This window comes from Prunus dulcis, chromosome 5, assembly GCF_902201215.1.
Source record: "Prunus dulcis chromosome 5, ALMONDv2, whole genome shotgun sequence".
Taxonomy (NCBI): domain Eukaryota; kingdom Viridiplantae; phylum Streptophyta; class Magnoliopsida; order Rosales; family Rosaceae; genus Prunus; species Prunus dulcis.
Genome location: NC_047654.1, coordinates 10,865,601 through 10,893,074, shown reverse-complemented (window position 1 = coordinate 10,893,074; position 27,474 = coordinate 10,865,601). Strand labels below are relative to the sequence as shown.

Here is a 27,474-nt window from a genome sequence, read left to right as displayed (position 1 = left end):
AATACTATTGCGAAAAAAAAAACATTATTATTATAAGTCATGCATAACGCACTACATTTTTTTTAAAAAGTAATTTACATATGCTTTCAGCGTGCAAATAAGCTAGTATATAGAATTTGGTAAAAAACCAATAACTTGTCCTTATGCCTCTTGTCGTTGAAATTAGCAATCTCATTGGTGAAAAGGAGCAAATAAATCAATTTGAGGAGGATGAGTAGTAGTAGTCACTCACTTGATTATCATTGGTTTCATGAAATCGGTAAAGAAATTCCTTTTCCTCTATTACCCCTGACATTTGTAGGTACCCCTATCCAAATACATTTCTTGATTGCCCCTAACATTTGGGTACCCCTAAGATTTGAACTTGCCCCGATCCAAATACATTTCTTTTATAACCTATCTATGGATTGTTTTGTCTTCATCGCTTATGAACAAAAGAAGCAAGCAGTTGTTTAACAGATGGCTAATTTATTATTTATAGTTCCTTTATAATGTGTTTGGATGAGTTACTTAGAGATAAGATTTGGGGTATGTGTAACTCAATTTCAAAAAAAAAATCATATTTATAAGAAATTAACTAATTATATTTCAATAACTAAGTTATTAACCAAACAAGTGACTTTACTAAATTCATTACTGTGAATCCCCTCATTTCAAAATTTATCACTTTGAAGTCCTTTCATTTCAAAATCTCATCATTTTGAAGTTTCATCACTTCAAAATACCTAATTCAAACACATTATTATCTTCCGTTTGAATAAGGGAAAATAACTCAGAATTGAGCTAAAAGTCAGGAATTTAATAGGAGAAATTGACAATTCCATTGTTTGGCAACTTAAGCGCGAAATTTATTAAATGACGTGTGAAAAAAATCGTGAAAATTGGAGTATCAAATTCCCAAGTTTAATTTCCACAAAAATAGGCGTCATTTCACAATTTTCATAGTGCTATTTATAAAATTATGTCATTTACAAAATTCGATATACATAATCCAAACACTGAAATCTTCAATTGCTATAAATTGAAAAGATGGAAATATAAATTCTGTCATTTTAGAATTCTATGTAATCTTCATCCAAACGATGCATTATAGTTGAGTAAGCCTCACACTTATTTTATGTTCATCTTATAATTATCATGATATAATATCGTGCATTTATTAACACTTTGTAAATACGGTTTTTTATATTTTTATATAAGCAATAGTCTAATTTAATATAATCTAAACTACTACGAGGATGAAGATTCGAGCTTAAATGCAGAATGGAGAGTACATCTACTCTAGCCAAACTCAGGTTAAGCCCATATATGCCTTCTAAAATATGTTTTAAAACAGAGGCATTTGTCACTAAAAATTGTGTCTTACCTTATTTTATTTTTGTATTTTGACATTCGATCTATATAGTTACAACAAATTGTATGCACACAACAAAGAGGCTTGGTCAGTTAATAGTAAGAAAATGTGTATCAATGTTACCAAAATCCAGTGTCCAAAAATTAAAATTGACAAAAAGATATTAAAACCTTAAGAAAATCCCACTCGAATTCACTGCACAAAATGTCCCAAAAGTCCAAATATGCATGTGTTTCTCCCAGGGTCTTCGAAAAAGAGCAAATGAGCTAATTTGTAACCGCAAGATCGTGCATGTTAACAACACGTGGCGCTATCTTGTTCACCCATATGTACACTCTGCACTAAACGTTGGTAAAGTGGAATAGGAGCAGAGTCGCTTTCTTCGTTCTATCTCTTCAAGACTTCAACTCTCAGTCAGTCAACACTCTCTGCTCCACTTCCTGATCGCAAAGTTTCGTAGCGTTTCGGGGATTTGAATTGGTTCCGTTTGGGTATGCATGCAAATGGAGGTCGAGAAACGACTAACTCCTTGTTCTAATGGCCACGACGACGAAGCCGAAGCCGAGAATCGGAGCATTTCGGAGTTGGTTTCGGCGCTGAGAGCTGCGTCTCGGTCCGAGGATTTCGGCAGAGTCGAAGAGGCTTTAGCAGCTAGAGAAGCGAAATTGAAGCGAGAAATCGAGAAACAGAGGCACGAGAATGCAGTGCTGGAGGAAATGCACGAGTTTGAGCGGCTCGAAAGGCTCAAAGCAGAGGACGAGCTCAAGCAGTCCATGGTCAAGGCAGAGGCGGTGAGCGAAGAGAAGCTCCCGGAGGAGAAAGACGAGGGCAACGAGGTAATTCCAGAACTCCAGAGGACGAACAGTGAGTTGGAGAGCAGCATTTCGAGGTTAGAGAAAGGTAGTAAGAAATTGAGGAGGCGATCAGACGAAAACATGCAGAGAAGAAGAAGCGGGCGTTTGGCTTCAATGGATAGTGCTACAAACAACAATGGCTGTGCAAGCTCTGCTGCTGTTGAAGGAAATGGAGGTCTGCGAATTTCAGGTATTTGATTAGGGAATTATATCATATTTGCAATTTGATTTACTATATGCTAGTGCTTAGGTATCGGCTAATTAAGATTAGAGCCTTGAATTTTGTTGGTAAATTGGCTATTTTTGTCGCTTAGGTTATTTTATTTTAGTTTATAAGACATAATCTTACAAAATGAGTGGGTCCGATGAAGTGCTTGATAGTAGGCCCAGTGAGGAAGGGAAGCGCTCCTTGTCCAAACTTTTGAATCAGAAATCATCGAAACCAAAATTCAAATTAATCTCAACCAAGAGGTCGAGTTGTTGAAATAGATACTACACAATAAGCCAAAACAAAAACTGGTGAATGAAATCATAAATAATTGCGGAAGCAAAACCAAAATCGAAAAAATAAAAACGACATGTTAATATCGAAAACAAAACCCATGCCATTTTATCCATCTCATTTGAGTTTCATTGAAGGATATTAAAAACCGAACCCTAAGGATGTTGAGTTGGCTCTGATACCACATGTAAGAATACACCTCTAGCAGCATATCAACATCACGTAGGATTACAACATGAGATTTATGCAATATTAATAACAGATTCACTATTGATACATACTTGACAAAGAATGCATAGCCGGAACAAGAACGATCTTCTACTCTATGCAAGTCTCAATATGTTCTAGCTATCAATAGGTCAGGCCCAAAATAGAACTTGGAGACTTGTGAGCGCAGGGATCAGTTCCTTTTATATTGATCAAACCTTAACCATATCTCTCATATTATAGATAGAGTTAGTGTTTAAACAAAACTAATAAACGTAAGCAATTGAGTCCTTATCAATATAATATAGCTACCAAGTCTGTATGTATGTATGTATGTATGTATGTAGGTTATACAAGGGTGGCAAAGATGCAGATGAAGAGGAAGAACATGAAAAAGAAGATTCTGGGAAGGAAGAAGAAGGGAAAGAAGAAAGGGGGAAGAACACAAGAATATGCGCAATACCGTTGTAATATGCGGTCATTTTTCAACACAATGCAAAGAATTAAGGAACGCTTGACCAAAGGGCACTTGGAGTTGCTTCAACAAACTCCATTTTGGCCACTAATATCAGCATTTTACAATGGGATGATTTCTGAAGATCAGTGCTGGAAATCGGAGAGTGACATCCACAACATCATCAGCTGCTACAACTCAAGAACAATTAGTTTTGATTTTGGTAGCACCTCTGCATCGTTGACAGCAGAAGACATTGCTGAAATTTTGGGACTTCCACAAGAAGGTGAAGAAGTAGAATTAAAAGGATCAAGGGGATACAAATCAGATTTTACGGAAAGATATTTTGACGTCAGATTAGTGTCCAAAAAAATGGTGGATGCTGCTTTGGAAGAAGCATTGAAAGGGAAAAGAAAAACAGATGCAGAGGATGTTGTACGTCTGATTTTAATAGAATTATGTATTACCTTCTTATTATGTAACTCGAACCACATGGCGACATGGATTGTGATACAATATTGTGAAGATTTAGAAAATATTTCAAGATATTCATGGGCAAAAGTAGTGGTTGACATTCTACACAGGGCATTGAAAACAAAGGCCAGCCAGTTGAAGTCGTGTTCTGTTCCTGGATGTGTGGTTGTCGTAATGGTAATTGACATACTCTTTCGTATACTTATCTTCCTAATGCTTAAGAGTGAGTACATACATGATTATAATTATTTTTCATTTTTATCATAACAGCTTTGGTTGTGTGAGAAAACAAACCTTATACAACCAATCAAAGGAAGAGAGGGACACACACCAGGTCTCATAAAATGGAGCATGCGTGAGCTACACTTGAAACTGAAACAGATAGATGTGGCAGACATTCAGGTAAATTTATACTTTATAATGTATTAGTATTTACATAATGACTGTTATTCAATACAGTGTAGTTGTAATTGTGATGTCGTAGCACTACACTATGGCGCAAGGAATTACTTTTAGATGCTGATATTCTATTTGTCTGCATAATGCAACTCTTCAGTTGAGCTTTAAGAAGGACAAGGAGAATAAGAAGAAAAAAGAAGAAAATAAAAAAACAATCGAGGAAGCTAAAAGTAACGGACGAGAAGAATGGGAAGAAGGGGAAAATGTGTCTGATGATACAGTGGGCTCCTTGGATTACGAACTTCGAGCTCAAAAGACACAAAAGGAATTCCCCCCAGCTGCCACTTTTTCGAAAAGGTTGAACAACGACAATGAGGACTTGGACAAAAGATTTGAAGATTTATGGGAAACTATTCAAAATGCAAGTGCGGAAGTTGCAAAAGCTCAAGGAAAAGTGAATAGGCTAACTGAAAAGTTAGAGATAAGGAAGGAAAAAACAAAACAATTGAGGAGAGAACTAAAAGAAGAAAAGAAGGAAAAGAGAAAGCTGAAAGAGGACATTGTGATCTTAAATGCTGAGAAGAAATCATTGTTTGAGTCTGTGAAAAGTGTGGTGAAAAAGCTGGAACAAACTCTTGAAGCTGAAAGGGAAGAGGTGAAAAACATAAAGAAGGAAAAAATGCAGCTGATTAATGAAAACCAAGAACTGAAAGATCAACTCAATCAGGGGACTCCATGCACCTCTACACAATTGAGAGCAGACATGCAAATGGAGGTATCTCCCTTTCAATCCTATTTGGCAAGACTTGAGAAAAGCTTCATAACGAGGGGATTAGATCCTGAGTTTGAGTATGAACAAGGGGGCAAAAAGAAAAGGAAAGTAGAACATGGAAAAAAATGAAACAAAAGGAAAATGCTCAATCTGATGCCAATCCTGCAGGCATTTGTGGATGAAGAAGTTATATCAGTTGAGGAAAATTTGGGCCTTTTGAGCATTTTATATGTCTTGGAATATATCTGCACAATGGGGGTGTACCTAATATTTCTTATATTTTGCCCTATTTTATTACATGCTTTGTCTATGTGGTTTAGTTGGTTTTCGTCATCCTATTGAGAGAAGAACTCTTTCTTTATGTTTGAAATGGCTTTATATTGTAGGGATCCCTACTTATGGGATATAAATTAATGATCGGAATCGTTCAGATTTTATATTATCTTCCGAGGATTATCCATGAAAAAAATCAGTGGAGTCGAAAATTATATAGCAATTTGATAATCTACATTTTCATTTTAGTTTTATCTAAAGGTAAATTACTCAAATGGTCCTTAAACTTGTACTCGATTTATATTTTGGTCCCAGAATTAAATTATTAGTCTAAATAGTACATAAACTTTATTTTAATCGCCAATTTGATCCAACTGTTACATTTTCTATTAAATGTAACCAAATTTTAGGGGCAAATACGACTTTTCATAATTAACAAATAAAATAGGATTAAAATAAATACAAAATTAGAAAATAATTGAATAAAAAGAGAAAAAAAAAGTGTTTGGTCCCTTTGACGTCTCTTCCTCTTCCAATAGAACCCATTTTTCTGGAGAACTCCAATACCCCATTCTCAAATTGCCTCCCATTATTAATCCCATATGAGTAAACCCCTCCTCCAATCCTCTTTCCCTTATCCCCACCATTAAACAAAGACCCATTTCTTGAGCTTGGCAAGCTGTGTCCATGTGGCAAGGATTGAAGCAATTCCCTGAACAATGGTGGATGTGGAACAGGTTCAAATGGAAAAGTGGGTCATAGAGAACCGAACTCGCTGTCCCTGTCGGGGTGTCAATCCCACCATGGACATCTCCGAGGAACCCCAAAGAGTTCGGAAAATTCGAGCTTTTCGGGTTGGGGTTTGTGAAGGTAATGGACGAGTTTTGGAGAACAGAGGAGGGTGAGCATCTAGGTAAGCTGAAAAGGTTGAGAAGGTCAGGTGTAGGTGGGTATGCACCATTAGCACCATCTTGCAATTGTTGCTGCATCTGATCATGGACATCATGAATATTGTCCCAATTGGTTTGTTGCTCAAAGGAAACCAAATGGCTGCTGTTGTTGTTCTGGTTAATATTGGTGCTGTATGGATTGAACCCAAGTTCATTTTGGAGCTCAATTTCCATGGCAGCATGATGATCTTCTTGATGAGGGTAGGAGAGCTCTTCCATGGAGAGTCTCAAGTTTTCTGCAACAGCAAAGCTGTTGTTGTTGTTGTTGTGGGTTTCTGAGGGAGAAGGCATGAGAACTTGTGGTGGATGTAAGATCCCACATCAACCAACGGAGAGGGGGCGATGTGCCTTATATGTGCACACCCTCATCCATCTAGCACGAGGCCTTTTGGGAGCTCACTGGCTTCTGAGTCGTAGGAACTCCGAAGTTAAACGAGTTCGGGGCCAGAGTAATCCCAGGATGGGTGACCCACTGGGAAATTGGTCGTGAGCTCCCAGAAACAAAACCGTGAAGGTAGAAAGAGGGGCCCAAAGCGGACAATATCGTGTTACGGCGGAGCCGATCCCGGGGTGTGACAATTTGGTATCAGAGAAACTCTGCCGTGTGGTGCGAGTGTGCCGACGAGGACATTGGGCCCTTAAGGGGGTGGATTATAAGATCCCACATCAACCAACGGAGAGGGGGCGATGTGCCTTATATGTGCACACCCGCATCCATCTAGCACGAGTTTTTTTGGGAGCTCACTGGCTTCTGAGTCGTAGGAACTCCGAAGTTAAGCGAGTTGGGGGCCAGAGCAATCTCAGGATGGAGAGAGAGAGAGGGAGAGTTTTTATTTATTTTTTAGTATTTATTTATTTTTAACGTATGAAATGACCAAGTTACCCTCACATTTAACAGCAACATTGACAGAAAGTAACGGTTGGATCAAATAAGCGATTAAAATAGAGTTTATGTACCATTTGGACTAATAATTTAATTTAGGGACCAAAATGTAAATCGAGTACAAGTTTAAGGATCATTTGAGTAATTTACCCTTTTATATAATGTATTGTGTATTTTGCACATTTTCGATAACCAAACAACTTTTGATACGAATGATTTTTTGAAGGAAAAAAGAAACACTCGAACAAGCTAAAAGTCATGGGCGAGAAGATAGAGAAGAAAGGGAAACTGTGTTTGATGATACAATGGGATCATTGGAAGACGAACTTCGAGCTCAAACGACACAAAAGGAATTCCTCCCAACTCCCACTACTTTGAAAAGGTTGAACAATGACAACTTAGAAAAAAGTTAGAGAATACGAAGGAGAAAACAAAAAAATTGAAGAGAAAGCTAAAAGAAGAAAAGAAGGAAAAGAGAAAGCTGAAAGAGGACAATGAGATCTTGAATGCTTAGAAGAAAGCATTCTTTGAATCTGCGGAAAGGGTAGTGAAAAAGCTGGAACAGATTCTGGAAGCCGAAAGGGAAGAGGTGAAAAACCTAAAGAAGGACAAAAATGGAGCTGATTAAAGAAAATCAAGAACTCAAAGCTCAGTTCAATCAAGGAGTCAAGGCACCACAATACAATTGAGTGAAGACATACAAATTGAGGCATCTCCAAATGAATCCTATTTGACAAGACTTGAGAAACCTCTTTCCTTATGTTTTGAAATGGCTGAATAAAATTTTCTAGCCTCAAAATTCAAACAAAGTTGACGTAAAGATAGTTGATCAGACAAGGCACCGTTCATTATCTGGCTATGGATGTTGGAACTTATAAGATGTGTGCATTGTGCTCCATTTTGATGGAATTTTGGTTATTGTAAAGAACCAACTACTTCAAGCTGCCAAAGACATCAAGTTTACCAATGCTTCCTATGCAGCGATGCCTGGCAAAATTACATCACATGTCAAATGTTCAAGCTTCATAAAAATGGAGCTGCTACTGGCCACTGATCACATGCTGCCATATGCACACAAAAACCACCTATCCTATTAAAACAATTTCCCTGAAAAATTGATTGGTCATATTTGGAAGCCATGGTTGGAGAGGCTCCTTCAATATATGACCCTATGAAAGATGACAAAACCATTTCAATTTTCAAGCAATTGAAGTTAATTTGTACCCAAGTGTGAATTAATTGTTGCACTTCCAAAGAGATGCCCTTTTGCCACATTGTCTCTTTTGGCACAATCAATTAAATAAAGTGAAAACAAATTACCCAAAGAAAAAGTGAAAATGAATTTACTTTCATGTTTACCATCACACGGCATGGCACACTCACCAACACAAATAGTAGACATATCGTATCTTCTAGATGTGGCATTCCTGTTGTGTTTGTAGTGTTCGTGTCGTGTTTATGTCAACATGTTTTTTTTTTAATAAGTTGATACGGCTTGACGCAATAACAAATGAATAGAAATGCAATTGAAGTTAATTTGTACCCAAGTGTGAATTAATTGTTGCACTTCCAAAGAGATGCCCTTTTGCCACATTGTCTCTTTTGGCACAATCAATTAAATAAAGTGAAAACAAATTACCCAAAGAAAAAGTGAAAATGAATTTACTTTCATGTTTACCATCACACGGCATGGCACACTCACCAACACAAGTAGTAGACATATCGTATCTTCTAGATGTGGCATTCCTGTCGTGTTTGTAGTGTTCGTGTCGTGTTTGTGTCAACATGTTTTTTTTTAATAAGTTGATACAACTTGACGCAATAACAAATGAATAGAAATGTCAAACACGAATGCGACCCATTACAATTCATGAATCACACAACATGACTCTTTTCATCAATTAAGAATTAATAAAAAATATGAAAAATAAACTAATAAATAAATAAATAAAACCACGTACACTGTACAGAACCACTTTCATAGCCCCCCTCTTCCTCTCTCTCCTCCTTTCCTAATCCTTAAACCTCCATTAATGAGACAACCAGTGAGAGAGAGAAAAATAATGAAAATAGAAGAAACTTACACATAGAGAAAGATAGTGGGAGAGTCGCTTTTTTTGTGTAGAAAAAAGAAAAAAAATAAATGTATAGAAATGCCCTGAGCTTAACAGGTGAACAGATATTTGCGAATTTATATGATATAACTCGTTAGTTTAATATATAACTAACAGGTCAACACGATAACTTCTTGCTAATTCGCGTCGGATTAACGGATCGTGTGTAATATTGTCACGTCTAGTCTCTTCAATCTGTTGCTTGCTTCGCTTCAAAATCTCTCACAAACAAAACCCGCGACTTTTTTTCTTTCTTCCTTTCATAATTTTTTTCAAAAAAATTTCCCACAGCACAACGCTTCGGAAGCCTATTGTCGTTTCAAAACCAAAACCTCAGACTTCTCAACGCCTCCATCTCTGCCGACAAAGGAGTTCCTCATTATCACGCTGTTGGGTGGCCTGTTTCTGGTAAGTTTCTCAAAGACTTGAACTTTTTTCGTTTTTGAAATCATGGGGGTTGAATTCCTAATTTTTCTTTACATTGCTTGATTTTTGTGGCTTGTTGGGTAGTTGAAGTGACCAAAGATTTTTTCTTTGCTGGTGGGTTTTGGGTTTTAGGTTTTGAGTTAAGCTCTTCCAAGTTTCGTAGTTTCTCTGGGTTTGATTTGGGTTTTTTTATTTATTATTTATAATAATAATAATTATTATTATTATTATTTTTCCAGATAGTTGCGCGTGAAAAGCATTAAATTATCCGAATATAGCGAAGGGAGGGTTAAAGATATTTGCTTTCCATTTTTGGCAAAAAGGTACCAACACCTCGGCTCTCTTTTCGCTTTATTCTTCAGCTTAGGTTGAGCTTGACGATTCTTCCAGTTTTGACTTCCTCTAAGGTGTACTGCGTCAGAGAATTGAACCCTCCGGGCTTCGCCATCTATTGTGGAAACTGCTTTTTCGGAGCCAAATCAGGTCACCTATGCATTAATTTAATTGGAGCATTGTTACCTTCTTTTTTTCTTCTTTTTTTCAGTTTTAATTTTATGCTCTGCTTGGATGCCGATAAATGAAGGAAAAGAAATGTTGTTGCTGGTTTTAGTCTGTTGGTATTCTAGGAAGTGAAAGCTTATTAATCCAATTATTTGTTATTATATGTTGGGCTACTTTTGTTGCATGTTCTTAGAAGATGAACTGGACATCACTAGGGATAATACATATTATTTATCAAAGGTCCTGTAACATTAGTAAATTGTTTTTTTAAATGTGTTTTTAAACAATTCAATTTATAAATGTTTTGGTAGATGATTCATTTATTAGTGTCTGTAATTAAGTAGCAAATTGCTGATTGCCAGTATGTGTAACTTATGTATTTTAATCTGGTTTTCTTATTCAGAAGCTGTTTCATTCAAGGTTGATGGATTGCTGCTTGAATTTCACTTCAGAATGACTGCAGCTTAATTAGATTTATAGTTTATAGTTTTATGGCTCTGATAGTTTATTTGTGTTTCTGGATGTAGGTACTTGCACATGTTTCCTCACTGAACAAATTCCTTTAGAAGGTGTCAGTCTAGAGTTGTGCGTGAAAATGGGGTTTCAGACACGACCCATGAGTAGAAATTTCAGCCAAGATGAAGCGGAAGATGATATTGCTAGCATTTCGCATTTGATTTCGACGCTGAGATCAGCATTTCTGACTTCTGATTTCAACCATGTAGAAGAAAAATTAATAGCCAGAGAAACTAAACTAAAGAGGGAGATTATTAAGCTGAAGAGTGAGAATGAAGTGCTGGAGGAAAAACACCAATTTGATAGGTTGGAAAAGCTTTACCTTGAGGAAGAGCGAAATGCAGCAAATGAGAGATACGAGAAGCTACTGGAGGTGGTGATGAGGGGAGTGGGATCCGATGATAAAGTTACAATGTTGGAGCTCAGGAGGAAGAACGATGAGTTGGAGAGTGAAAAGAAGAAGCTTGAGGCGTTGCTTCATAGTAATTTTACAAGATGGGAGAACAACATTTCAAGGTTAGAGAAGGATACAGAGGAATTGATGAATGAAAGGCGTATGGGTTCAAGAAAAATGAGAGGAAGAAGAGGAAATTGTGGAATGATTGTTGATGGTAAAAAGGACAATTGTGGTGTAACCCGTTCCCCTGTCATAGATTTAGAGAATGTGGATGAGTTGAATGAAAATGGAAGCGTGGCAGCTAGCGCACCAGTCTCTCCTTTGAGTGATCATTCGCATTCTAAAGGCAATGGACATCAGCAAAATTCAGGTATCAGAGAACTCTATGATATGTCATTTTAATCCATTCTAATTGCTAGCTGTTGGTTAACTGAATTTACTGTTTGAGTTTTGTTAGGCTTTATGAAGTATACACAGTGTGTATGAACTTTGAAGTAACTTGGTTAATTGCTAGTACTGTTATAGATATTACAACTTTGTTGTCATTAAAATAATTGTGATTACTCTTTAAAGGAACATCATAAATGTAGTTCAACAATGATAATAGGTGTATATGATTATTCTTAGGGCCAATTCCCACATGTTTTGCTAAATATGCAACGAATTATATTTGTCATCTTCAAAGTTTCCTGGAACCTTGTTGCCAATGTCTCTGCGATGCCTAACATAAATCTTCCATGCCAGGTGCTCGCAAATTTTCATCCGGAGGCGCTGGTATTGTTGTCTCTAGTGATGATGATTGTGCACCCAGAGAAAATTCAGGTTTGTCTGGGGTACAAAAGAAACCAAAGTTTCTCAAAAGAAAATGTGCTTCATCTCTGAGCAGTGGTGTTAAGGAGAATGGTGACGACAATTTTGACGAGATGGAGCAACACTCTAAGTTAAACCTTGAACCCTTTGGTTCTAAGGTGAATCACTGCTCAGAAGCAGTTGTTACTTCCACTACTAATGACCCATCAAGTCGTGATCCAGTGAACTTAAGACAAGCTGAAGAAGAAATAGAGCCAGAACAGAAGTTATTGGAATTTATTAGGCCTCTTGCGGAGGCGAGGGTTGATTGTGATAGTGGCAGTTCTAGTTCCAGTTCTTCTGATTCTGAGGATGGCAATAGACGTCAGTTTTTATACTCTTATGCGATGCAAAAGGTCAAAGAAAGAAAGGTAAATAAAGAATGACACATGTTGTGACTTGATGCATTTGAGAAAAATCCTGAAAGTGGGACAAATGCTGTTTCTGCTCTTGGCTCGCAATAGACGTCATTTAAGTTGCATGCCATTAAATGTTCTGGTCATTTATTCTGTTTTATGCTTCTTCTTTGTGTGTGTATGTGCTGCTATACTCCAAATGAATATCCTTATGCATTTAACATTCCTTAGTTACTTGAGCTGTACGATACAAATTTGTGAGTACCAGTGGATGCTAAACCAAAGGAAGCGAAGGTAGCAATTGGCTTACAACACACTTGAACATATACAGCGTATTAAATAATATTTACTTTCTAAATGAACTGTAATATTTTTTCACAATTACTTTTGCTTCTGGATTTAAGTTTGTATCCAGATCCTGGAATACATTTACCTGCATCTGTATTCTTTTTGTTACAAAAGCATAAAATCATTGAGCTATTCAGCAATAAAAAGTGGGGTATTTTAGGGAGAGGTTCCTTTTATACCCGTTCCCTGTTGATGCCTCAGGTTTTAAGCTTTTCCCAAATCCCAGGAAATTTGTCATCAATGAGGTTCAACCCCATTGTTTCCAACAAGAGAAATTTTAATGTATGTGTGGGACATATTTATTTTGAGTGATCAACTACTATTTTGAAATTTCTCATGTTTTGTATTGTAGATAGTTGAGTGGTAATCTTTGATCAGCCATTTGTACTTGTTCTTACTGCTGTTAGTATAATTTGGTTTTGCACATATGCTTCAGGAATACTTTTCAAGAGATTCTTGTATCTGAGGATCCATATGGGAGGCTAAAAAGGAACTGTCAAGGAGATGTAGGTGTATGCTGGAGAACTTCTTTGTGACTGCAAGAGACCTATCAGTGGTACTTTGAGCACTTTTTTGAGATATGCTATATGCTTGACAGAATTTGATCTGAGCCCTTTACTTTTGCTATATTGTACGTATGAACTTATAATTTCGACGGGAGCAATACAAACCCGAGTAGTAGACAGTTTTCGTATTGGGCTGGTCAGTGAAATGGTGTAGTGACAATCTGTTTACTAATGTGAATTTGCAGCTATGGTTGCTCTAGTTTCTATTTATATATCTCTTGCTTCTTTTTTGGGTCAATTATATATCCCATGCTTTGCTTTGTAGTTATGAACCATTCAAACATGCAGCACACCGTTGCAAATTGCAAATTGTCTGCAGGGTCCCTACTTCCAAATGTGGGCCCAACCACAGCTAAATAATACCGATGGAATTGAGCCTTTTGCACAAGTGATAAAATCGTGACGGGCCACGTGATAAAATCGTGATCACCTGTTGATTTGCACGTGCAGCAGCCCATTTCTTGGACTTGTACATACGTGCACCTTGGAGCGCCACTTCTTCTTCTTAGTTTAAATTTATCTTCTTTTTTTTTAAATAAATGTTTATAGCTAATAGTTTGAATTTATCTTAAAAATGAATAAAAACAACAAAAATTGGCCACCCACCCCCCTTTAAAATGACAAAATTCTATATGTTTTTATTGCTTTTGATAATGACAAAGTCTATAAGTTAGCTTTAGTTGGTTCAATTATTTATCAACGTGGACCATCTTATCAAATGAAAATGATACTGTCTACCTTAATTTTGGGCTAATTTGTGATGATTATTGGCCAATTTTAATTTATTTTTATTCAACTTTAAACAGGCCTTATCCCCATATTACCTTTACATCCAACCGACGAACCTATTATAATTTTTTAATGGCACTTTCAAAAAAAGGCACCTCTATTTCAAAAAAAGGGATTTGTAAAAATATTTGGAAAAGAAAGCTTCTTCAGAAAGAATTTTCATTAAGAATTAAGAATTAGTTAAGGAGTTCTAATCTCCGCTATCCATTAGATATGTCAGTGAGTTATCTCACAGCTGAACTTCTTGATCCTTAATCAATTCTTAACAAAAACATCTTTAATGTTTTTCTATGAACAAAACAAAACAAAACAAGGATTTGTTCTAACACTTTTTTTTTTTTGCTGATATTTATTCTACCAAAATTTTAGGTCATATTTATTCTAACACGTTGAAAACATGTGTTGTTAATAGAAAGGAAACAAACTAACCATATTAACGCGAATTAATAATTTAACACGAAACCATTTAGTGTTAAAGTGAAACAACCCTCATACTTTACTTGACTGATTTATTGAAATTATGGTTTGTTTGTCCAAAAATGACAAAATCAATTCCAATATTTCCAATCGAAACACATGCAATAAATTAGAAGAGCAAATATATAATTTTTACCCCTAATATGCATCCATCTATTTATCTTATATTATTGATTTGAGAGAATCTCCAACAAAAAGAATCTTCAAATTTAACACATGTTCAATAATTACACATGACTAATAAGTGTAGATACATAATTACACATGAAATTATGGCTCGGTTTAGTCTTGCTCTTTTCGTTTGACTATTGTATCGGCTCACTGAATGACACATTTAAAATTTAAATGTTCGAAAGAACGCGCCCATATTCTAAGCCGCCTATTTAATCATCTCTATTTTTAAAGAATAAAATAAAATTAATTTTGAGTTATATGAAAGTATAAAAGCCTTTTGCTATATATATATTCACATCCATTGAGATCCATGAAAATCATGAAAGCTAAAAACATCAATGAAAGGATTACATTATTAAGCAAAAAGAATCATAATTTTTTAAAAATATATATATATATATATATATTTCATTTTCTTTTTAACTACTCACATATACCGTGGCCCAAACATGCGGCTGGATTCGTTGTTGCTTCAGATATCGGAACCGTTCTGTGCCGTTACTTTTAATAAAAAGAATAATTATCATAAAAACAAACAAACAAACAAATAAAAATAAATAAATCAATCTGCTGGATATTGCTGGCTGTTCCTTTTCCGCGTTCCAATTCAGAAAATCACCAAACAGAAAAAAAAATATAGAAGAAAATTAACAGAAGAAAATTTCCTCACTGAATTTTCAAAGAAAAAAAAGATAATACAGAGACTGAGAAAATTATCTGAAAATAGCGACGGGAGGTTAAAGATATTTGCTTTCCATTTTCTGGCAAAAAGATACCAACACCTCGGCTCTCTTTTCACTTTATTCTTCAGCTTTGGCTTCTCTTAGGGTTTTTGAGCTTGACGATTCTTCCAGTTTTGACTTCCTCTGAGACTTACTGCGTCAGAGAATTGAACCCTCCGGGTTTCGCCGTCTGGTGTGGAAACTGCTTTTTTCGGAGCTAATTCAGGTCAGCTATGCATTAATTGGAGGATTGTTAGTTTTTTTTTTTTTTTTCAGTTTTGATTTTAGGTTCTGCTTGGATGCCGAGTAAATGAAGGAAAAGAAATGTTGTTGCTGGTTTTAGTCTGCTGGTATTCTAGGAAGTGAAAGCTTATTAGTCCAATTATTTGTTATTACTTGTTGGGCTACTGTGGTTGCATATTCGTAGCAGATGAACTGGACATCACTAGGGATAATACTTATCAGTTATCAAAGGTCCTGTAATATTAGCAAATTGTTTTTTTAAACAATTCATTTTATAAATGTTTTGGTAGATGAGTCATTTATTAGTGTCTGTAATTAAGTAGCATTTTAATCTGGTTTCTTATTCAGAAGATGTTTCAAGGTTGATGAATTGCTGCTTGAATTTCACTTCAGAATGACTGCAGCTTAATTATATTTATAGTTTATAATTTTATGGCTCTGATAGTCTTATAGTCTTACAAGTGTTTCTGGATGTAGGTACGTACTTGCACGTGGTTCCTCACTGAACAAATTCCTTTATAGAGCGTCATCTAGAGTTGGTTGAATGAAATCAGTATAGGCAGCATGGATGATCTAGTGGCTGAGGAAGTGACCTCATCAGATCCAGCAGAGGGTGCACAGCTCCAAAGGAAAGAAAATGAGTTTTCACTGAAACCCGAAAACAACACATTAGAATGCCAAGAGATGCGTATACCAGGTGAGGACAATTATTCCCCAAGCTCACGTCAGGAGTTTTTGGAGATGTTTGACAGTCATAGTGTAGATAGGAATATGTGCCATGTGAATGGATTAGAACACCAATATAATAGTCTAGGCTTTATGGAAGATGCTGGTTTCACTGTGGAAGAGTTAACCGTGAGAAATTGCAATAATCCAAACTTAGCTATTCTTGATACATCAAACAATCAAGGAAAGATGCAAGCTAGGCAGAACTCGTGGCAACATTTATATCAGCTAGCAAGTGGATCAGGAAGTGGGAGTTCGCGGGTCAATACTGCATTCAGGGATAATGGGCAGGTAATGCCCAATGGCTTGGAGAACGGGAGGTCCACATCTTTCCCTGAGTTTTTGACTCAGAAGGCATTTAGTGACAATCACTATGAAGTTGTGGAAGAATTGACAAATACTGGAAATAGAGGGGTTTCAGGCAATACTTACACAGGTATCCGGACAAAAATCCTATCTAAATCAGGCTTCTCTGAGTTTTTTGTTAAAAATACATTGAAGGGTAAGGGTGTCATTTGCAAAGGTCCATACCATGCGAGCTGTCATGTTGAACCTAGAAACCTGAATATAGCAAATGTGGTTGATGGTTCTATGTCAGCTTCTTTGGGTGGTGGTTCTATGGCAGCTTCTGATCCAATACTGAGTCTGGATGCCAATATTTTTATGCCTTCTTCCAATGGTGAGAATGTTGGGCCCAGGCCTTGTGGCTCTGATCATGATGGTATCAGTTTGAGAGAATGGCTGAAAACTGAACGTCCTAAAGCAAATAAAGTTGAATGCATGTATATATTTAGACAGATAGTGGATCTGGTGGATCACTTCCATTCTCAAGGAGTTGCTTTGCATGGATTGCGGCCTTTTTTCTTCCAGTTGTTGCCTTCAAATCAGGTCAAGTATGTCGGCTTACTAGTCCAAAAGGAGATGTCAGCGAGTATAATGGATGAAGATATTTCTCATTCAGAAAATAGTTCGATTAGAAAAAGGTTAGTTGAGCAGGAGTTTTCATCTGTTAGTTTATCTGCAAAGAAGCAAAAGATCAGTCAGAACACTAGATTGCAATGGCCTCAGTTCCCGACCACTTCCTACGTCAAACGCAAAACTATGAATACCAGCCGCATCAACATCACTGGTCTGCAGAACAGAAGTGATGCATTTGATGAACGTAACCCAGATCCAAAGCATGGGACACGTATCAAGTCCAGCAGTCCTCATATGCGTAATGCAGCTCAACAGTTGACTTCAATAAGTGATCATTTGGAAGAGAAGTGGTATATTAGTCCGGAGGAACTCAGTGAGGGGAGCTGCACAGTTTTATCAAATATCTACAATCTGGGTGTTCTTCTTTTTGAGGTGCAAATTGAATAATTTTGTTGCTGCACTTGACACATGATATTGCTTCACCAAATTGAATGAAAAGTCTAATGGATTAATTTGGGTATTCGTTTCAGTTACTTGCTCATTTTGACTCAAATAGCGCCCTTGCTGCAGCAATGTCCAACCTGCGCCATAGAATTCTTCCCCCAAATTTTCTGTCAGAAAATGCTAAGGAGGCTGGATTTTGTCTTTGGCTACTTCATCCAGATCCATCATCACGCCCAACAACAAGGTAGTGCTGAACCCTTGTCATGTTATTTTATAACATTTTTATTCACATCAACTACATGGATTTTGTATCCATGACTGTGAAGGTGTGTATTTTCTGGTAAATAATATTGAAGGATGTAATATTGGAAAGGAATTATATTCTGAATATTTATGCCATAAAAATAATCTTGTATATAGCAGTTGATAGAACTGTAAGTTATAGTGTCAAGGATCTCCCAAATAGGTGTTATATATATGCATAAACAATAAATATATAGAAACACAAAATGCAATTGAATTGTGCAGTTGAAGAAAATGGGATGACCTTTTATATGATGTGAAACTCGAATCCAAAAATCTTAAGCCCATATCCTGTTCTAGGGCTACTGTTATAATTACTTATTTAATGGTACTTTGAATAGCAATTGAAATTTACCTTGGTTCATGGATCTTTTAGGAAATTTCTCATAGGTTGATGGAGACTTCTGAATCTTGGAAATTGAATTTTATTCCTTTTTAAAAAGAAATAATATTCATGCATGAAGGGGTTGAAGCTTTGTGTGTGAACCTCATGATCCTCCAGGTTTTTTTTTTGGGCAACGATCCTCCAGGCTTCTTGTGGATATATAAGTGATTAGAGTTTGATGTTTTATTATTCACTCTCTCAATACCCTACTGGAGTGCACTATGGCTCCTTGGTTGAATATTTGATGGAAGTGTTCTAAATTATGCCATTGCTTTTCTCCCACCCAAAAAAAAAAATAAAAAAAAAAAATCAGAATTCTAACCTCAATTTGTACTTACTATACTATTCTGACTTCTTACTTTATGATCATTGGTGATGCCAGGGAAATTCTACAATCTGAAGTAGTTAATGGGCTACAGGAGGTTTGTGTAGAAGAATTGTCATCTTCTGTGGACCAAGAGGATGCAGAATTGGAGTTATTATTGCATTTCCTTACATCAATGAAAGAAAAGAAGCAGAAGGCTGCCACCAAGTTGATGGAAACCATTCGGTTCCTAGAAGCTGATGTTGAAGAAGTTGAGAGGAGGCACTGTTCAAGAAAACCCCTGATTGATCGTTGCTTGTACAATGAATCCCTGAATGTAAGGAAAAATACGTTGGTTCTTGAAGAAGATTCAAGGTCAGAGGGGCTTTCTCCAATATCTTCTGTTCCTAGTTCAAATGATTCGAGGTTGATGAGGAATATCGATCAGCTTGAGAGTGCTTACTTCTCGATGAGATCAAGAATTCAGTATCCTGGGACTGATTCTACAACACGCACAGATAAAGATTTACTAAGAAATCGCAAGAATTGGTGTGTGGCAACGAAGGATGAAGAAAAGGAGACTGCCACTGATCGACTGGGAGCCATCTTCGATGGTTTGTGCAGGTATGCTCATTACAGTAAGTTTGAAGTACGTGGCATACTAAGAAATGGAGATTTCAACAGTTCCTCAAATGTAATTTGCTCTTTGAGTTTTGATCGGGATGAAGACTATTTTGCTGCTGCTGGGATCTCAAAGAAAATTAAGATTTTTGAGTTTAATGCTTTCTTCAACGATTCTGTTGATATTCATTATCCGGCGATTGAGATGTCAAACAAATCAAAGATCAGCTGTGTTTGCTGGAACAACTATATCAAAAACTATCTGGCTTCAACTGATTATGATGGGATAGTCAAGGTATGTATATCTTGTGCTACTCAGAGTTGTCTATTTTGCTGGAAAAAAATACTTCTGTCTGAATATTGACCTGACAGCCTCTGCAAGTTCATCCTTTTGATATGTTTCACAGAAATAGTCCAATAGAGATGTATGACTGTTTAGGGTGTATGCTTTCTGTTTTATTTTTTATCATGCATTCATGCTTGGCTCATTTTTCCCTAATATATTAGCTTGCCCCTGGCTATTTCTTGCCCTGATTCTTTAATGATTTCTTGCATTGCACATGACATAATTTTTTTTATATGGAAATCCAGTTATGGGATGCCAGCACTGGTCAAGAATTTTCTCAATACAATGAGCATGAACGGAGGGCTTGGTCTGTAGACTTTTCTCAAGTTTATCCGACAAAATTAGCCAGTGGAAGTGATGATGGTTCTGTGAAACTATGGAGCATTAATGAGGCACTCTCTCTCTCTCTCTCTCTCTCTCTCTCTCTCTCTCTCTCTCTCTCTCTCTCTCTCTCTCTCTTATATGTATTTATTGTGCATAATAATATATCAAGATAAGTGCTTCATGATACGAGAATTTTAGTTGAAGAAGGAATTGTTCTTTGTTGTCTGTTAGTTTTACTGTCCCAATGCCTTTGTAATTCATGAAATGATTTGACTTCTTTAGAAAATTAACGTCAAAGTAAGATGCTGTCTATCATTTTTCTGTTAGTTAGGCATCAAATCTACCATTTTGAGAAACTCTTGTTTGGTTTTTATGATTCTTATTTAAATGAAACTTATGTTTGCTACTGATGTACAAATGTTGCTGATTGAACTAGTAGTTGGGTGTCCTTGTGATGGTCCCTAATGCAGATGCTATGAATTTTTTTTTAATAGATATATGTCAATTTGGGATTTCACATTTTGTGTTCATTTTGGAATTTAAATATGTAGGGCTTGCTTAAATTTTAATTGGGAACTACTAGGGTTTGTTTTTCTTTACTATCAGGTTTCCTTCTTAGCTTTATTTTGTTACTGTGATTGCCAATAACAGTAAGAGCTTATTTTTATTATAGACAGCGCAAACCCAGTAAGGGAGGGAATAAAGCTAATATAATATGAAAACCCTAGTAAGGGGAAAACAAGCCCTAATAGTTAAAGAAATCCCAATCAAAATTAACCAAGCCCTGCATAATATAAAAATTCCAAAATTAAAATAAAATATGAAATGTTAAATTGACATAAATAAACCATAATAAAGTGTCTCAGTATGATCTGCATCAATCCCTGAATGCTGATGGGGCTTTTGATGCTCAAAACACAATCCCTGTAAAGAAATTGTGGCCAAATGATGCCTGACATATCTTTCTTTCATTTCGGCTCTTCTTCATCCTAGCACTGATTACTGCTTAAGATATTGTGAGATTCTTCTGAAACCCCTTTTTTCGTTTTCTTTTCAGAAAAAATGTTTAGGAACCATCAAGAACATTGCAAATGCGAATGTATGTTGTGTGCAGTTCTCTGCCCACTCAACTCATTTACTGTCCTTTGGATCTGCGGACTTCAGAACCTATTGCTATGATCTTCGAAATACTAAGATTCCGTGGTGTGTACTGGCTGGCCATGAGAAAGCTGTAAGCTATGTAAAATTTTTGGACTCTGAGACCCTTGTTTCTGCATCAACTGACAACACATTAAAGCTATGGGATCTTAACAAAAGCAGTATAAATGGTCCATCCACCAATGCTTGCAGCTTAACCCTTGGGGGTCATACCAATGAGAAGGTTGGCCACCCCACTAATTTTTTTATTGGTTCTGTATACTAGAATCTATTTCTATTTCTGTCTTGATTTTGAGATCTAGCTAATACTTGCTTTAACTACATCGTAACTATCTAACCAAGTTTTTTTGTTTTGGGGTCTTTCTCTCGGTTGGTTCACTTCACACTTTGGATGCTTACTCCCTCAGAACTTTGTAGGTTTGTCCGTTTCAGATGGTTACATAGCTTGTGGTTCAGAAACAAATGAGGTATACATTTAATTTCCATGCTATGTGGTTCATTATTTATAAAATGAAAAATGAATGGACTTCTAATTGAATTAAAATGAAGTTTTGAACAAAAAAAGGTAAAAAGGAAGTACTGAATTTCTAGACAGTGCTTATGTGGGATTTGCAGTTTAATCAAAATATAAATTAGCTTCTTTAACTTTTGGAGTTGATATCTCATATCCTGTTCCAGGTTTATGCTTACTATAGATCTCTGCCTATGCCAATCACTTCACACAAGTTTGGCTCTATAGATCGTATTTCTGGAACTGAGACTGATGATGATAATGGACAATTTGTTTCGAGTGTCTGCTGGAGAGGGAAATCAGACATGGTTGTTGCTGCCAATTCAAGTGGGTGTATAAAAGTGTTGCAGATTATTTAAGGAAAAGGTAACCCCCTTGACATCAATCAAGAAGTTATTATCCTTTTGAAACCTTCTTGATGGCTTGTTATTCCCTGAGTTTCTTCTGGGAGGCCTATTACAAAGCTGAAACTGTAAGTTCATATGGCAAAACTCCCGGAAATAAGTTTTCATGGAAAGACTATGAATCTTAGATTCTTAGTGTATCTCAGATTCTAGCCATCAACGTTTGATAGAGGGGCCGAACTTGACTAAATTACTCACGGTGAACATTTCAGCCCCAAAATATAGTATCTGAAGGACATCCATCTGGTTGTGAAAATATTTTGAATCTTCAAATCAGAATTTTGTGATACCAGCACAAGAACTGACCAACTTTTAACAGTGTCGTATTGCAATAAATAAAGGAGACTTGAGGATTTCTTTGTGATACTCGGCTTCGAAAATTTTAAATTGTGATAACCATAACCAATGTGAAATCCGGATGAGCGGTTTGAGGATGAAAATAGATTCTTGGAACAGCAGTGTCAAGCATAAGTGATTAAACTGGGGAGTAGAAGTCTGAGCTCCATCCCTAAGCTAAGCATTTATTCCTCAACAGTTTCAGTTTATGCCGGAATGATGTGACATAGATCATTTTCGGATCACATTAGCGGTCAACTAATTTGGTTAGAATGTATGTTCTTTATAGTATTATTCATTTCAAGTCCTATTCTTAAATGAAGGACTGTCATATAATATATGACCAAAGTGTTTGGTGAGAAAACAACTAAAAAGCATTTGTAACACTTTCAAAGAGGTTGATCCCTCTTGAGTGGTTTTCAGTATATATAGCGTAGTACATAGGGCCTCATGTTGTAAACTTTAGGAGATTAGGTTTTATATGAACATCGTTATTTTGGGAGACCACAGAATTGAATTGTATCTCATTTACGATTGCGCGATTTCTATGATATCTTGCAGTTTAAATTTTGATAAGAGGGCATGGATTATATTTCAGATTTATTTATTCATTGGCGAAAAATGTTGCCATTTTATCTTGCCTCTTGATATGCTCTGTTGTAGTTTGAATTAGAAATCACCTTATTTCTTCATATTATGCATAATTCTTCTGGACATAGCACTGTCTGATAATAACTGTGTGCTATATTTATACTTGCACGGTAAAATTAAAAGAATTTCCTTTTTTTTTTTCTTTAAAAAGAGAAGAAAAAAAAAAATCAAATAGAAGTACAGGGGTCAAGAAAGTATATACAGGCCATGCGAGAACATTGTATGAGAAGAAAAAAAAAAAAAAAAAGCAAAACTCTATACTATTATTATCTTCAAACCTATGTACCTATATATAAGAACTTGAAAGTTACACATGAAGCAGACAATGAAAATTCACTGTTTCTATGTCTTAAAACCAAACTAGCATTTTTGTTTAAGGGTAACAAAAACTGATCCATACTTGGTTGAATAATTTGTGGAACCTTTTACTGTGTGCTATTCTATTCAATGCCAGCAACTCTTTTGGTGTTGTGAGCAAAAGGCTAATGTATCTCCGAGTCCGAGACATGACCACACGGTCTGTGTCTGCCGCTTGCAGTACTCTTTGTACTCATAGGACTCGGTAGTGGACTGCTCCCATTGTTCATCTTCGTGCTGCTGCGACGACATGGTTTTAATGGCGTCGAAACTTTTGGTGGTGGAATTTTTGGTAATGGAAGTTTTGGTGGAGGAAGCCTTGGTGACGAAAGTCTTGGTGTCGAAAATCTTGGTGTTGCTGGTGATCTTGATGTCCCTGCATAACCAGATCAGCATTTTTCTAGTCAAGATTCGAATGGTAATTTAGAAAGCACAGAAGTGCTTAAAGTAATATGATGATCAATGTTTCTCATCAACGCAGAAAAGAGTTTAGGTGAAATTATTAGCTGACCTAAGCCTTTTCTAGCGCTCACTCCGGGGCGTTTCTTTGCAGTGAGAGTTTTCTTGGTTGGAGCTTCGGAACATACTGACCTCAAATCAAAAACAGACCTCAAATCAGAGCAAACAGACCTCGTATCACTTAATGGTACAAATGGATCTTCGACGACAGACATACTGTCATTTCTGCAATTTGGGGCTTCTTGCCTCCTCATCGAAGTTGTATCACTTACAGAATCCAGACTCTTAATCCTGACGAGGCCGGGCCTAGTCTTCTCCTTCTCCCCAAGTCTATAAGAAAACATTTGAAATGGAAGTTGTGATATTGAGGATAAATCAGCATACCCTGCTGCTGAACTATTCTTCAGGAACCATGTCTCTATCTCACAATAATCCATAGGAGGGGATTGCAGTATAGGCTGATCGTCGTCGGGGTTCAAGGTAAGAAAGTTCTTTATGTAGCGTAGAATTCGACAGATGGATGAGAAAGTCAGGCGCTGAGATGGGTCAGTATGCCAGCATCTCTTGGTTAAGTTGACAAGGTACTTTGGTGAAGGGAAAGGGAAGAGAGGCCTCCCTCCTGCTCTTATAGTGCGACTCATCTTGTCCCCTTGGAGATGTGAATCTTCAAAAGGAACCTTCCCAGTCAAGAGCTCAAAGCAAAGCATCGCAAAGCTGTATACGTCTGCTTTCTCTGTGTATTTGGTACGACGGTTATTCCCTGGTTGTTCTTGCTCAGCCAGGACTTCTGGGGCACACCAAATCAAAGGGTTGATCTCATTTTGCTGCTGTGAGTATCGTGAAGTAGGTTTGTGTACGGATGATAAACCAAAACCTGATACTTTTACTTGAAAATAACCTTCTGTGCAGCTCCTTGCCTTGAGAAAGACGTTACAAGGGTTCAACTCTCCATGGTAGATCTTCCTAGAGTGGAGATATTCCATGCCTCTTGCAATCTGAAGCATGATATCAACCACCACTGGGATTGAAAACAAAACCTGCCTTCTTGCACCACGGTTCTCCTTCATGTAGCAGCGCAGATCCTTGCTCATCAACTCCATAACAAGAAAGCACTCCTTCTTCTCCTCATCATAAAACCCACAAAGGTACTGCAGTACATGGGGGTGGGAAAGTGAGAGGAGAGTTGAAATCTCCGAGTTCAAAGGTTCAAGATCCCCGAAGAAGTGTCTCAAGGCAAAGTTTTTCCCCAACCACTGGATTTCCTTGTACTGGCTTCCCCCTCCTAACCGCTGCCTAATTTGGTAGTCCTTGGATGCTAATAAGATTGTGCTTGGAAACAGCTTCCCACTGAAATCTGACCCATGTAGCTTCTTCAGCAGCAAGTCTCCAAGCTGCTGCTCATTCCTTGTCGAACCAAGGGATCCTGAAATTTTGTTCTCCTTGAGCGTTTCAATGAGCCGCCATCTATCTTCCCTCCAAGCACTCTCCAACCTTTTGCAGATGGCCTTTGGGACCAAATACTGCTTCCCAAATCTCCATTGGAAAAGCTTGGGGTCATTCCACTCCCTATCATACTTCCTTGTGAGCAAAATCCTCTTCTTGTGCATCACATCCTGATCGAGTCCAGCAATCTCTCCAGCGTTCTCAATTGCCTCAATCACAGCCGCGTAGTAGCAGAACAAGTTATGAACATGAAATTCAACAGAGTCCTTGTTCTGATGGAGGAGGATTGTTTTGCTCCACCAATTACTGGCATCCATGCAGTGCCTAATGTAGAGCTCCCCTTCTTTGAAAACTGTGTGAAGCTCCCTCAACGGCTTCTCAAGAACTTTCCATTTGGTCTTTTTCTCTTCGAGCTTTAGGTTCAGCCTGATCTCCTCTCCAATTGTGTCAAAGGCCATACTGAATACATCATGCAACAATGAGCACTGACATTGATTGATCAGAGTCTCATCTTGTACCATCAACAGAGCCTTCATGCTTCCCACAACCTCTCCAATATGCCGGAATTGTTCCATTCCGGCCCCAGAAAACCGAAAATTTTCTCAACACAGTAGCTAATCAGATGTATAAATTCAGCAACAAGTCCAATCAAATGCTCAACAACTCAAGATGCTGTGCCAGAAAAAACAGAACAAAATAAGCAAAAACACAAAAATAAAAAGGGTTACATTTACTCATCAAGATTACAACTTTCCAACCATGCATCAAGACCCACATGCATGCCAAACTTGTTTCATATGAGGATTCTAAATATTATGATAATAGGGGTAAAATAAATGAAGAGATCATAAAATATTATGTACCTGGAGTAAAAAATCGAACTTTCTTGCTGTAGAATCCAAATGAGCTAGCTAGCATCCAAGCAAACACCAATTCACATTCAACTCTGTCCCCAACCCAAAAATCTGATCATCATCATCAAGCAACACCACCTATTTCCGATGGGTACCCCAAAGAAAGAGAAATTAATTAACAAAAACTGAAAATATTTGAACCTCAAGAAGAGAAAAACCAGAGCTGAACAAAGAAAACAGACCGGTCTGGTTCAGGTTCTAGTTCTGGTCCAGATTCAAAGTAATCCCTCCAAAAACCAGACGAAGAAGGTGGTCAATGAATCAATCTGAGCCGCCTGATCAGGCGGTTTTCTCATTAAAAACCAAACAAGAAATGAAAACCAGCTAGAAAGAAAAAAGAAAAAAGAAAAAAACGGATTTTCCGAGGCGGCAGTTTGTCACGTTCTGTAACGAATATTAATTTTGGAAAAACTGAGACCCAAGAACAAGAAGAAGAAAGCAGTTTTTTTTATTGTTTTTTTAAATTAAAAAAAATTGGTTTGAAGAAAAGAAAAAACAAATTTTCAGGTTTTGGAAGAGAAAGTGAGGCGTTGTTGAATTGAACAGGTCCGTTTTCTTTGGACCCTATTTATATTTGTTCCCGCGATTTTCGTCTTCCGTAGAGAAAACGAAAAACAACGTTTATTAATCAGGTCAAAATTAGTTGTCATTAGGTACCCTGTGTGAATAAATTAAGCAACCTATCAGCTCATTGATGAAATACGTGAGCTATTAATTTAATTAGCTAAGCAAAAGAAAAGAAATACATGACATTATTAGTAAATAAATATGAATGAAGGTTCCAATAAGTTCAAATGGTGATGAATATTCGACCGTACGTGATAATCATGATATACGATATAGAAGCCTAATGTATCGATAAATAACATCCACATGTTATCAATACAATATTAATTGTCTGTTTTTACTAAGAAACGAACATCTATAAAGCAGACATCAATTTTTATTCAAGAAAATAACTGTAATACTTTTCCTTGCACATCATGAATCTTCCGCATGTTCAAAAGTTATCTTCAACATGTCATCTTCGTCAATTCCACATTTATTAAATTTATTTTTAATGAAAATTGATTAAATTTATGTCAAATATTTATTTGGATGAATTATTTATGCCAAATTACTTTGGATGTGGCAACTTGGCAAGGGGCTGCATGCAAGGGTGTTGTGTTGGTGTGCGCGGCACGTTATAAATTTTTAAATGTTTGAGTTTGACGTGATCCGACGGTCCACAAATGCTTAATTTAGTGGCCATAAATTAAGGCGGAAAATC

At 36.8% G+C, this 27,474-nt stretch overlaps 4 protein-coding genes and 1 pseudogene across 8 annotated transcripts; 3 read left to right on the top strand and 2 right to left on the bottom strand.

Moving 5' to 3' along the window:
* The first annotated feature begins 1,771 nt into the window (after positions 1 to 1,771).
* On the top strand, positions 1,772 to 5,434 carry LOC117626959. The gene is made up of 4 exons (XM_034358797.1): positions 1,772 to 2,398; positions 3,265 to 4,022; positions 4,116 to 4,247; positions 4,402 to 5,434. Exons 1-4 carry the CDS (start codon positions 1,852 to 1,854, stop codon positions 5,143 to 5,145), a joined length of 2,181 nt encoding a protein of 726 aa, XP_034214688.1. The 5' UTR covers positions 1,772 to 1,851; the 3' UTR covers positions 5,146 to 5,434.
* Positions 5,435 to 5,793: 359 nt separating this feature from the next.
* LOC117629027 lies at positions 5,794 to 6,548 on the bottom strand (annotated as a pseudogene).
* A 2,552-nt stretch (positions 6,549 to 9,100) lies between these two features.
* LOC117628728 lies at positions 9,101 to 13,433 on the top strand. Of its 4 annotated transcripts, none has more exons than XM_034361239.1 (6): positions 9,101 to 9,644; positions 9,902 to 9,985; positions 10,070 to 10,145; positions 10,691 to 11,446; positions 11,821 to 12,296; positions 13,066 to 13,433. In XM_034361239.1, exons 4-6 carry the CDS (start codon positions 10,759 to 10,761, stop codon positions 13,093 to 13,095), a joined length of 1,194 nt encoding a protein of 397 aa, XP_034217130.1. In that variant the 5' UTR covers positions 9,101 to 9,644; positions 9,902 to 9,985; positions 10,070 to 10,145; positions 10,691 to 10,758; the 3' UTR covers positions 13,096 to 13,433. The 4 variants fall into 4 exon arrangements, with proteins under 4 accessions (XP_034217130.1, XP_034217129.1, XP_034217128.1 ...); XM_034361238.1 differs by having other exon boundaries at positions 10,053 to 10,145; XM_034361237.1 differs by lacking the exon at positions 9,902 to 9,985 and having other exon boundaries at positions 10,025 to 10,145.
* Positions 13,434 to 15,221: 1,788 nt separating this feature from the next.
* On the top strand, positions 15,222 to 22,956 carry LOC117627669 (protein SPA1-RELATED 2-like). Of its 2 annotated transcripts, XM_034359854.1 has the most exons (8): positions 15,222 to 15,583; positions 16,078 to 17,676; positions 17,775 to 17,932; positions 18,759 to 19,596; positions 19,893 to 20,039; positions 21,029 to 21,352; positions 21,537 to 21,596; positions 21,808 to 22,956. In XM_034359854.1, the coding sequence occupies exons 2-8, from the start codon at positions 16,165 to 16,167 to the stop codon at positions 21,997 to 21,999; spliced, it is 3,231 nt and encodes a 1,076-aa protein (XP_034215745.1). In that variant the 5' UTR covers positions 15,222 to 15,583; positions 16,078 to 16,164; the 3' UTR covers positions 22,000 to 22,956. The 2 variants fall into 2 exon arrangements, with proteins under 2 accessions (XP_034215745.1, XP_034215746.1); XM_034359855.1 differs by lacking the exons at positions 21,537 to 21,596; positions 21,808 to 22,956 and having other exon boundaries at positions 21,028 to 21,272.
* Positions 22,957 to 23,292: 336 nt separating this feature from the next.
* LOC117629323 (mitogen-activated protein kinase kinase kinase 7-like) lies at positions 23,293 to 26,692 on the bottom strand. The gene is made up of 4 exons (XM_034361873.1): positions 26,387 to 26,692; positions 26,154 to 26,282; positions 23,900 to 25,962; positions 23,293 to 23,764 (listed from the first exon to the last, which is right to left on the bottom strand). The coding sequence occupies exons 3-4, from the start codon at positions 25,863 to 25,865 to the stop codon at positions 23,514 to 23,516; spliced, it is 2,217 nt and encodes a 738-aa protein (XP_034217764.1). The 5' UTR covers positions 25,866 to 25,962; positions 26,154 to 26,282; positions 26,387 to 26,692; the 3' UTR covers positions 23,293 to 23,513.
* Positions 26,693 to 27,474: the final 782 nt, after the last annotated feature.